The sequence below is a fragment of the Rhinolophus sinicus genome, chromosome 4 (genome assembly GCF_057876585.1).
Source record: "Rhinolophus sinicus isolate RSI-liver-muscle chromosome 4, RSI-T2T, whole genome shotgun sequence".
Taxonomy (NCBI): Eukaryota; Metazoa; Chordata; class Mammalia; order Chiroptera; family Rhinolophidae; genus Rhinolophus; species Rhinolophus sinicus.
In genome coordinates this window covers 19,996,718-20,009,468 of record NC_142504.1, presented here as the reverse complement: position 1 = coordinate 20,009,468, position 12,751 = coordinate 19,996,718, and the positions used below count along the sequence as shown (strand labels likewise).

General features: G+C 34.9%; 1 protein-coding gene across 6 annotated transcripts in view; it reads right to left on the bottom strand.

Annotated features, from left to right (window-relative positions):
• Nucleotides 1-512: 512 nt before the first annotated feature.
• TMEM196 (transmembrane protein 196) overlaps nt 513-12,751 on the bottom strand; it is a 63,720-nt gene continuing 51,481 nt past the window's right edge. For 3 of the 6 annotated variants that reach the window (XM_074340822.2, XM_019727395.3, XM_019727408.3), the window contains exons 3-5: nt 9,548-9,802; nt 8,327-8,400; nt 2,309-5,630 (exon numbers count right to left, since the gene is read on the bottom strand). In XM_074340822.2, the coding sequence (XP_074196923.1) occupies nt 5,624-5,630; nt 8,327-8,400; nt 9,548-9,802 (336 nt within the window). In that variant the 3' untranslated portion in view covers nt 2,309-5,623. Of the gene's footprint in view, nt 628-2,308; nt 5,631-8,326; nt 8,401-9,547; nt 9,803-12,751 lie in introns of those variants that run through there. The other 3 variants (XM_019727418.3, XM_019727428.3, XR_002137017.3) reach the window with 2 other exon arrangements.

The following is a 12,751-nucleotide window of genomic DNA, read 5'->3' as shown; positions in this document are numbered from 1 at the left end:
TAAACTGCTAAATATTGAAATAACTTTTTTCTTTTAGATCTAGGGTTTGACTTTTTCTAATATATTTATTGGGAAATACATACCTGGTAAAAGACTTGTATTCAGTAAAAAGAGTATTGCTGGCAAAAAGAGTGAAAAAAAATTCTTCTGTATAATTTTACTAGGCATCTACATTTCCAAGCAATTTCTGAAATGGTTTCCTCTGCTATGACTAACTGACAACCTGTGATTTATGGATTTGGAATAATTGAATTTCTTGGCTGTCATATTCTTTGAGTCAGAAATATTACGTATGTTTCCAGAAAACTGATTTAAAGAAGAAAAGAGTGAAGTGATGCCAAGTTCTGAAACTTTATTTGGAAACTGTGTTCTAACCAAATAGTACTTAAGATGTTCTTTCTAAGTTTCTGAAACGTGTTTGCCAAATTCTTTAAAGAATTTTTGAAGTAGTTTTGGACATAAGGTTTCTAAACGTGCCACATTTGAGTTAAATCAATGAAAAACGTGGAGGGCAGCATATTGCTCTTACCTTCTCAGGCACAAGAAATGTAGAATTTTTCATTGACTCATGATTATAGGCTGAGTAAATTTCTTCAAAAATAGGTGTTATGAAACATCTCATTTTACCTGTCAAACAGAAAATATTTAGTAATTTAGTGAAATCTTTTCATGAACAGAATTTTTGTAAAACGTGAAATCTCTAAAAGAATGTCGTAATTGTATTATGGGATTGGCCTACCTGTATTTTTGCTAGTTTTGCTCAGTCCATGGATTTAACTGGTCCATCAACTTCAAATTCCATGCAGCAGTAACCAACTCTTTTCACACATTCTATTATAATGCTAATTGGTTGACTGTGGATGAACCTGCATGAGTACTGAGGGTTTGGAAGCAGTTCCCCTCTATGTGCTTTTGACTAGCATTGTCCAATGGGACCTTCTGAGATGATGGAAATATTCTATCACTATTGTTCATATGTGGCTATTCAGCCACTGGAATATGGCTAGTTCAACTGAGAAACTGAATATTTGCTTTTGTTTTAATTAATCTGCATTTACGTTTAAATAACCACATGTGGATAAAATAGTAGCTACTCTATCGAATCCTAGGTAGACCTTGGAACAGTGACTTTGTGACCCTGAGCAGTTCAAATCTACACTTGAGGGTAGCATTAATATTGGTTCATGTTCAAGGGTTTTCCTCGATGGTTCTAAATTGGGGGGCAATACTTCTCTACTAAAGAACTAGGTGAAAACTTGTTAGGACATTTTTGGTTGTTACAACTGGGGTGTCCACCTGGCATTTAATGGGTGGGGCCCAGCGATGCTTAATGGCCTGAAGTACATAGGACAGTCTGCACAATGAACTATTGTCCACTTCAAATTCCAGTAGCAACCAATTTGATAAGCCCAAATAGGTTAGCAGAGTTCTCTAAGTACAGATTTACAGTGGGGTTACATCACGATAAACACATCGTAGGTTGAAAATATTGTAAATTGAAAATGCATTTGCTATAACTAATCTACTGAAGGTTATAGATTAGCCTTGCCTACCTTATACGTGCTCAGAACACTTACATTATCAGGGCATAACCCCATCGTAAGTCCAGGAGCGTCTGTAATTGCCTTCCTCTTCTTCTCATCAGAAGCAGGAGACACATATGGGCATTTTGTAGACATGAGGGGATGCAAAAACACAAAGCACAATACACACACAAAAAAAACACTGGTGTCACAGTACATTGTAGGGAACCAGTTGTTTACCCTTATGATCTTGTGGCTGGTTGGGAGCTAAGGATCACTGCCATTGCCCGGCACCATGCGAGTATTGTACCGCATATCGTTAGCCGGGGAAAATATCAAAATTAAAATTTCGAAGTACAGTTTCTACTGAATGTGTATAGCTTTCGCAGCACTGTAAAGTTGAAAACTCAAAAGTTGAACCATTGAAAGTCAGGGACCAGCTGTATTATGGTTGCATTTGCGAGATCTCCAGTGATCTCAGGCCTATCTATACTTAATTCTATCTCCTGTGATCTGTATCTTATTTCCTGCTGCCTCCTCAGGGATACCGCTTTCTAATTATGCTCATTTGGTCCTGTATCTTCATCCACTCTCTCTCTATATTTGAACACACTCCAATCTCTCCTATCTCAAATAATACCTTTTCTTAATTCCATATCCTCTAGCGGAGGCCTCCTCATACACAGCATCCTGTCCCTTGCCAATCTCAAAACAGCACATTTATTCATCTAGCTATCAGGGGAAATTAATTTTTGTACCGTGATGAAAAGAAAGCCCATACCATATATAGTTTCAAAACACACCATTTTATTACACAGGCATATCAATAGAGTCATCATACCATGTTCCACTTCTAAACGATTGTGTGTGTGTGTGTGTGTGTGTGTACACATACACACATACATTTAAAATTTCCAAGAGGAGTCCACTTGTATTCTTTTATGCTTATAATAACTGCACCTTTTTGTAGCTAGTCTCTATAGCACACCAACACACGAGTTTCACATATTTTTTCTAATTTAGTATTGTATTACTTTTTCCCAAGGGTAGGCTCATACTAAAACTGTAACGTAGTCACTTAAAATATTGTAGTTCATAGTTCAATGTATTGTGAAAATTAAATTTTCAAGTACTGCAGTATCTTCTCCTACATATCTCAAAAATAATTATTACACATCCTAAATAAATCACTCTAAATAACTGAGTCCTGAAAATATTGGGATAAAATAATTTACATTTAAAGATATAGCTATGTTTTGTCAAATACACTGTAGACTATTTGGATAATTGTGATGATTTCATTTCTTCTTAACTCTATGTCAAAGCAGTGATATGCCTACTATTGTCCATTAAGTGTGATTTCATAAATTATTTCAAGAGGCATTAAACCATCTTAATGATGTATTATAACTCTGTAGTGCATGAACAAGTCTACAAAGAAATGCCATCTAAAATTAGAGTCAGTGGCCATTCTTTCAGTACAAAACTACGTCCTTGGAAAACTTCAGTAGAACCATGTACACACAAAATACCTGCATTATACAGTTTAGATTTTCAATGACAAAAATTATGCCTGCTTGTGGCATCAAATTAATAGTGATGATGTTAATTCACTACCTGAATTTATGGGCAACTTCTTTAATCTACTGGAAAATGAGTTGGGAGACATCAAAAAGGACACCAAACAACCAGAGTTCGGTATTTCTTTTGACTATATACAGCCAGAATTATGAGGTGACTAAATATGGCAGGTGATGACATGGTGCTCTAAAACTAAAAGACCTTTAGATTTCCAGTAACTGGAATTATTATTTTCTTAGCACAATTATAACATGTTCTCATACTGGATATTAAATGTGGTAATTTAGCTATGGTTCAGTAAGTAACTCATAAAAAATGACTTGAAAATTGATTAGCTTTGGGGAAAAATAAAAGTAGACAAAACAGTGAGAGTTGTATATTTAAAAATATTAGACTGCTTTAATCTGTTGTCAGAGGTTATATTTTCATCAATATTTTCAAAGACCATGCTATTTTCTTGCTTATGCCTATTGTCATAGATTGCTATTTTAACATTCCATTAGGGAAGAAAAGAATTGAATCTTGCTATATAAATGCAAGCCTATCTTTTTATTTCCTCTACAGAGAACTCTTGCAGGTTCTTTGGATATATGCATTCTTAAAAATGGTTTGTCTGTACTATGCCATGTGAACTGTAACACAAAAACTAAATTAAGTTGTACCAAAGCTAATTGTAACTTCATATTTTGGGTATACGTCATCTGTTCTTTTATATAAATTAATAGGGCTATAAATTGTTTGAAATATAAATATGAATAATCATAAGTCATTATGTATATATTTATACATGTGGAAGTATGTGATTTAAAGTTATTTTTATAAATCAGTATTAATAATTGATATTACATAAATACCATAATAGTAAAATAGTCAAATAATTAAGTAATTTATCTTTACACTGTTCAGATCACTCAATTCCATAAATATCAGCTACAATATTTACACACAGCAGACATAATAAACAGAATAAAAATGAACAAATTTAGTAGAAATTAAATATGTGATTTTGTGGGCATAGAAAAGCCTTGAACAATTGCTTTCCCATCTCTGTGGGAATAGAGTCTTGATAATATTCCCACAGCATCACAATTTCCTTTTCTACTACCTATTTACATTCATGAATACTATAAATATATGCTCCATATATTTGCAATATTTACAGTATATATATGGGGTTGGACAATTAAGTTCACGAACTTGTTACAATGATGTTGCTAACTTTTTTGATATCAGAGGGATTATTCATTATGAATTTGTACCAACTGGACAAACAGTTAACCAAGCTATTTGGAAGTGCTGAAAAGTCTGTGTGAAAAAGTGAGACAACCTGAACTTTTCGCCAACAATTCACGGCTCCTACATCACGACAATGCACCAGCTCACACGACACTGTCTGTGAGGGAGTTTTTAGCCAGTAAACAAATAACTGTATTGGAACACCCTCCTTACTCACCTGATCTGGCCCCCAATGACTTCTTTCTTTACCTGGAGATAAAGGAAACATTGAAAGGAAGACATTTTGATGGCATTCAGGACATCAAGGGTAATATGACAACAGCTCTGATGGCCATTACAGAAAAAGAGTTCCAAAATTGCTTTGAAGGGTGAACTAGGCACTGGGGTTGGTGCATAGCTTCCCAAGGGGAGTACTTCGAAGGTGACCATAGTGATATTCAGCAATGAGGTATGAAGCACTTTTTCTAGGATGAGTTCGCGAACTTAATTGCCAGACCTTCGTATATATGTACATACACACGCATACTTTACTTTATTCTTAGGCTCAATTATGATCATGCAGATCAATCTGCACAGTTTGATCAATACATGTTTATTTATCTTAAATGATATTCATTTACAACTTTCACTTTTGTGCAAGAATGCAAAAATATCAAACAGATTAGTATTCTCTCTCTAAAAAAATCTCTTTATGCTTTAAGTTTTTTGTCATTTACAAATTAATTATGAAATATAATTCATTCACAAATTGAAAATAATTACAAGGGTCTTACAACAAGGCATTGCTGAGGTTTTGAATCATGGCATTCTTGAAGCCATTGTCTTTCAAAACAAAGACATTAAATTATTGTTATTTCTTGATATTTGTACTTTTTAATTACTTATATGAAATGTGTCATTATAAATCTAACTCATGCTAGTCAAATAGTGCTTGTGTAGAATATGAATCTTTATGTTTCACCTGTTCCTTTTTTTCTTTTTCCTGAAAAGTCTTTTTTAGAACAATCTGGAAAGTCTGTTGAAATTATTGTACTAGAACATTTCTGGAAAGTTTTTCACCCAGTAAAAATAGCTGAAGAAATAAGTGAGGCAAAATTGAGGAAGAATAATTTAGTGGGAGTTCAGGAGAGATAACAGTGAATGCAAATGTTTTAGTTTTATTTCCTAGTCCTTTGGTATTTCCTTGCCTCATGAAAATCCTAAAAAATGTTCAGTTCTTTAAAACATTGATTATAGTCTTCCATTAAATATCAGTTGTGGTCCTCCATTGCTCATGCCGTCTGTCACTTCCTGTTAGGAAAAATAACATGAATTAATTACAATTTCCTTCAGAGGAAGACACTGATTTGGTTAATGGGTTTGCAAAACAGAAATTTCAAGCCATTGAAAAACTTGCAGATTTTGGGGGAAGGACAAGGATTAATATTGGTGTTGCATTTGAGGAAATGAAATTTCATGCCATCTTGGAGCACATGAAATTGCTGAAGTGACAGCCTGTGAGACCAAAGTCTTCTTTGAGATTGAACAAAAACAGTTCAATCTTTCCCCAGTAGCCCTGAGTTTCTCCTTTCGTTCCGCAACTCTATTTTGGAAAGACCTTACCTAGAAAAAAGATCGTTTTATGCCCAGTTTCTCCAATGCATAGGCACCTTTGCTGAGCATGTGAACAAGTGCCATGTAGGGGTTACCTTAATTCTATTGAAAAGTCTGTGGCCTTTTTGCTAAGAACTGAAAAAGGCCCACACGGAGCATTGCTTGTTTGTAATTATGGTTCACTAACAAATCATAGTGGAAAAGATTATTTTTCATGACACTGTCACTCATACAGTAAAAAAAAAAAAAGGAAAAATCACTTAACATGTTTTTTAAGGAATCAATTACTAAGAAGTTAGTGAGGAAAACTACATGGGAATGCAATGAAAATTTAAATACAAACGATGACCTAACATAAAAAGTTCCATTTGCAATGATAGAAAATATGCTAATTTAAGAAAAATTTAGAAGCTGTGAATTCATGTTTTATTAAACTTTAAGCTCTTCCCTACACAAAAAAAGATAATGAGGAGATGTGAGTCTCATTCACATTTATAATGGTTAGTGCATCATATTATAAATAGTATTTAGGCAAAACTTTCTAAAAATAGATGACAAAATCTTTCCACACTTGAACAGGCCTATTTGCAACAGAGCGGTAAAGAACAATGCAAATGGAAACCATTTTCTCAATTATTTCTTGGCTATCAGTTTATATCTACTTTCTGTTTGGGTGAATTAGCAATTACAAAGTATTGTGTTTGCTTTTATAAACTTTAGAAATTCTTCCAAATATTTATTTGAAAATGAAAAGCTACCCATGCCTTATTTTTTAGTCTCTTCTCTTTGAAAATTCAATACAGGAGCTAAAATAGAGGGAAAACACTTGCTTTTTTTTGTATTGGTTGGTTTTGGAAGTTGCTTAGGAGGAGCAATGAGTGACGTGGCAGGTGCTGGCCTGGTTTTTGAACTTCGCTTTTGAAAACTACTGTCTTTTAGAAGATGGGATAGAGTTTCTTCCAAGAAAATTTTGGGAAAGGAGACAATATGCAGTAGAGACCTTCCCTCTCATATCAAGAACCATCTGTCCATGCAAAGTGCCCAGGCTCCTTCCAGGCTGTAGGGGGTTGGTCGTCATGTCCCTGGATATCCATTTTATCTCCCCTACTAGGGTGCAAAAAAAAATTACAAGGAAAAAATAAAAAAAACCTGAAAACGCAAACCCTTTTAGAGTAAAGCCATTAACAGGAAGTTGAGAATATCCTTTATTGCGAGCAGCCTGCCTCTATGGTCTGGTGATGGTTCAGTCTAATAGAGAGGCTGGCCCTGCTAGAGAAATATGAAGTGAAGGTAAGTCTAAAGAGTACATTGGGATTATTGGGCTGTGGTTAAGTTTACTGATAAAAAACCTGATTTGAGGCTCCATTCAAGACCTCATTGTTGGTGGCAAGACAAATAGAAATAATCCTTCCAAAATAATCTTTAACAATATTTACTCATACATCTTTCCTATTCCTCCAACTAGGACAAAAACCCAATTTCCTAATGAGTTTACAGAAGTTTCTTAGGTGACTTTTCTTAAAATGACTTTGCATTCAAAAAGTAGCTAAAAAATCATAAAAACTAATCTAATGTGTAATCTTTTATTGCAGGATAAAAAAATCCAGTTTTTAAAAATCTTAAAAATCTTTCTTAATCAAATTCACTCTAACATAGATGCAATCAAATCACTGATAAAAACATAACAGTGAAAATTCCTTTTTAAATGTAGGAGAATCTCCAGCTTATTTGCAAGTAGGCATGTCCAATGTAACAGGAAGATTATATTTTAACTTTGACCAGTATTTGCAAATGGACATATTTACTGCAGTTGAGCCACAGTAACTACGGGACTTTCTGTATTTCCAATTATATTGTTTAACCAAAGCAAGCGTGGCGACTATTTATTTTCAGCAATCCAAAATATGGGAAATAAATTTGAAATGTATCACATCAGATAATTTTACAAAAAGAAAGATTTCATACAGAATTTTTACTGTATTAGTGTCAGACTTAGCTTATCTCCTCGTGCACTTTTGGTATGAGGGAGATATAGTTTGCCTTTATCAAATACATCTGTTATTAAAAACAAAACTCTGGTCTGTGAATGATGACACTGAGTCAGAATCATGACGTAGCAGAAATTAAAGGAGTCACGAATCATCCAAGCAGAAATGTGTTTGGATGCTTATAGGCAGGCTGAATATTTTAAATACTCAACCAACTTTCAAGCTGCAAGACTCTGCCATGTAGATTTATGTCAGTTCCTCAAAGTAGCATTCATGAAAGTGATACTTTGAGAAACAACATCCAGCATCAGTCCAGACTGATCTGCTGACATCATGGCTTCCTAGATGAGGAGGCACTTCCTGCAGTGACATTACAACATGGTAACTCCCTAAAAATCAGCGTACCTTGTAGGTAACTCTGGTGTCGGGGGCACCACCGGGCAGCTGGGCAAGTCGGTTATTTCAATAGCCCTCAATCTCTAATATAAATATAACAATTATACAATAAATATTGCACAAACATATACACAAAAAACTAAATCACTAGTATAAAAAAATAGAGTACAAAAGAACCACTATCCAAATATATAATGTTAATGTAATTTTAACAACCCATTTCTTTAAATTACCAATTCTGCTATTTGTACTATTAACTTTTTTGAAGGACACATGTAAATCTGTTTAAAATTGCTTTCTTGGAACAATTTAAGAGCATTTACTCTTCTTATATGAATGTATAGATTGTATACAAAGTGGAAACACATAACACAACAGAATAAATGTTTTTCTTTAAAATAACATTGTACAGAAATATGCAGTGGTAACTCTTAATAATTTTTCTACTGTGGTTGTGCAGTTTTAGTTCCATGATATCAAGTAAAATACGATGTAGCCTTATCTTAGTGAGTTTATTTCACAGCTGTTTATATTTTCCTTAATAGATTCAGTAGCAGGAATTAAATTTTAAAATATGTGCAAAATGTAGTAGAAACATAGACAGCTCACTACATCATTTGTTCTTTTATGAGGTAAATGTAACTTCCTGTTTGAATGGGTTTCATGAAACAATTATGCAAGGAACATTGTTTAAAATACAGGCATGGTTACCCAAATATGCATGAAGTTTAGATGCGAATTAAACAAACCTTTATGTGAATTGAAATTTCTTCACTGATAGGCCAGGCTTTTTGTTGCCTTATTAAAAGGCCCTTTTATGCTTGAATCTCATTTACATAATCAAATGCATCTACTTACAAGCACAAAGGGGGGGGCTAAAAAGGCAAATTCATCTGATTTCTAAAACTGTTGTTATTGAGTGGAGAGTATATTTAGTGTTGTTCCTTAATATGTAAAAGTCCATATTTATAAGGCATTTAGTATTTTAAAACATGCTGTTTTAGGAATTCTGTTTTTGTGTAGATAGAAAGGCTATCACATTATGTTGAAAATAGGTGTACCCAGAATTGCAAAGAAAAAAAATAAATTCCTATTCTTAATCCAGTAGGACCAAACTTTTATAAAGTCTAATTCCTCACATTCTCCTCTAAAGCTGCACGTTAATTCACCTAGATTTGACTACAGTCTTTATCACACAAGAGCAGTGAGAGGAAAAGGTACAAGACTTACTTTCTCAGCCATTTCATGGGAGTGATGCAACGAATGCTCCCTTTCTGAGAACATCCTCCTCTGTTCATAGCTGGCTAGTCGGCAAGTGAGCCACGAAGAGAGGGTGCAGCCGCCAATCCCAATGCACGCAAGAGACATGGAGGCGAGATGCAGAGGATAGAGGGAAGAGGTCTTCTTTGTCACTGCCCGAAGGAACTGAAAATTCAGGATGCCCCCAATGAGTCCACAGATGCAGCAGGCAGAAAAGAGGATCATCTGATAAGGGAAAGAATGGGAGGGTTAAAGTTGAGAAAGCAAAGCTGACCCAACACAGTGCACTGTCTTTCCTGTTGCATCCAGAATGGTTGAGCTACAGTAAGGAGAAGATGCTTTTGGTGCTTCCTCCAGGACAGGAACTCTCCTTTCATCAAGTTTCTATGTAATCCGACTCAATAGAGAGGGCATACACCATAGGGTTTCAGGAATCAATAGCTGACTATATAAAGGCCAGGGACGCATCTTATGAAAACTCTGAAATAAGCAAAATTTGTCTTCTAGGTAGATTCAGATTTAAGTAATATTCACTTGGTATCTAAAGTGTGTTACTCTGTTAGGAACTTCAACAGATGCCATCTCAATTAATCCATTTGGCAATTCTCTGAGAGAGATAATAATACACATTTTGGAAAATAAATGGTGAGCAAGCAATGCTCAATTTAGGGACTGATCTCAGATTTTCTGACTTCAAATCCGTTTCATTATGTTAATCCCCAACCCCTCAAATATCTACATATCTTCTCATTGAATTGCCATTAGTTTCACCAAGCTTCAAATTTTCATACTTCTCTAGCTTTGTGATCTTAGGGAATACAGTTAACTCTTTTTAAAAAATTTATAAACATTTTATTGTGTGTGTGTATTGAATAACATTTCCCTAACAGGAGATTTAGGGACTCGCTGTGAATTGGCCTTTTATTTTACAAATCTTTTGTTACTATGTGGCATGGCAGTGAAAAATACACAATAGATATTCCAAAACTGCTGCTGTATTAGTTGTTTTGGAGAAACACAATAATGTGGCTTTGCTTTTGATCTTACTATTGGCTTGGTCTGCGTCTCTGTTAATAGAACTAGGGTTTTTACTCAACCTAAATATCACAGGATCTCTGGCAGAACCAAGCACAACACCTTCTGTATAGTAAATATTCTGTGAATATTTGGCACAATTCCACAGGGTAAATAGCTAGATAACTTACTGTAGAATTTAATTCTACATTATCAGGTATTATTTGTTGTTGATAGTTGAGTTTAGCAAGCACTTATTGAGCACCTAGCACCCGTTAGGCCCTGAGTCAGCTAGCAGTTGGTGTTACAAAAATCAATAGCTCATAGTTATTAATATCTCCTTTGAGTACATTGCAGTCTTGTGTGAGAGAAGATCCCCCGTTCCAACATGGCATGGCAAATATTAGGAAAGAGGGATGAATGAGTTTTCCTCAAAGTAAGGAGGAGAGGAACTTAGCCCAAACACAGGTTTCACACAAGACTTCCTTGACATGTCGTCCAAGCTAAGTGCATGCAGTTCCCAGCAAAAGATAAGACCATGGATGTATGAAGTAGCACAATGAAATAGCAGGATGGGCAGAAAGAACTACAAATAGTTCCTTTTATCTCTCCAACTTAATTCAGCATTCCTTATTGTGTCTGTCTCATAGTATTTATCACCAAGGCTGAAAATCCAGTAATGGATGAATAAAATCTTTTTTACAACTGATTAAATAGAATACTGAGTATCAATTACCAAATAATTAAATCATCCCAAGTAGGAACTTGTAGCTCCCAATTTTAAGTAGAATCAACCAGTTATATTTCATTTTAAAGTGTATTCAGATGGAGTGCCATTTCTTGGGAATGTATTTTGATGTTTACTCATTCTTAGAAAATACAAAAAGGGAATACATTTTAGCCTTCAAATAATTAATTACTATTAATTAAGAAAAAGATGACGAATTTAATTGATTGTTAGAGGAAAACACGTATCTCTTCTGATGTCATTCTCAGTAATTCTTTCAAGGCATGGCACTTCATTAACCTGTACAGACAACATTCTCAGCTAGGAATTAAAATGTAAAATTCATATCCAAGTTTACAACCATCTACTATTTCCAAATTTCACAAAGCTGGAGATTCTAGATGCCAGAGGTATTCGGAGTGGAGAAATTTTTACACAATTTGACTGAAGGGTAGAGAGTTCTTGATAGATAAATGTCATCTATGGGAATCCCAGATGGTATAGCAGGATAAAATGAATGATAGTTCCTAAAAAATTCAGATGTTCAGATTTTTGTTCTCTAACTTGTAAGAGAATTAGAAAGACAGAAAAAAGACCCTAGTGGCTTTTAAAAAGGTCCTTCCTTTCCCTTTTTTGCCCTTCCCTTTCTTTCCCTTCCCTTCCCTTTCCTTTTGCTATGGACTAAATGCTTTTGTTCTTCCAAAATTCATATGCTGAAGCCAAATTCCCAATACAATGGCATTTGGAGGTGGGGTCTTTGGGACATAATTAGGTCATGACAATGGAGCCTTCAGCAGTGGGATCAGTGCTCATATAAAATTCTCTAGAGATTTATCTTTTCCCTTTTGTCCTGCGAGAAAACAGCAAAGTCTGGAACAGCCAAAGTCTGCAAGGCCATCAGATGGCTTTACCACAATCCAACTCTGCTGGCACTCTGGTCTTGGACTTCCAGTCTCCAGAACCATGAAAATTAATTTCTGTTGTTTATAAGCCACCCAGTCTATGGCACTTTGTTATAGCAGCTCCAGCAGACTAAGAGATCTTCCTTCTCTCTCTCTCTTCTCTCCCCACAACTTTTTCTTTCACCCAAGTGCCAAGAAATTGTTACTACATAGCCATAAAGAGTCTCTGTAGAAGAAATGTGTAGAAAAAAATGAAGTCCATGTCAAAAGATCGATAGGAGCATCATAGATGCAAATTACAAGCCTGCGAGAAGAAAAAAAAAATATCCAAAGGTTTCCTTGTATGTAATTTAAAATATTACATATCATATGTCTAAAGCAATGGAGATTTCATCTTTTTAGTCTCAATAGATATTCTCACAGAGAAAGGCATGATTACAAAAAGGAGTTAAAAATAACTACACCACTCCCCATCCCTTGCCCTCATCAAATAATTGGTCTCCCCTTGGAAAAAGCTTTGTAGGCTCAAAG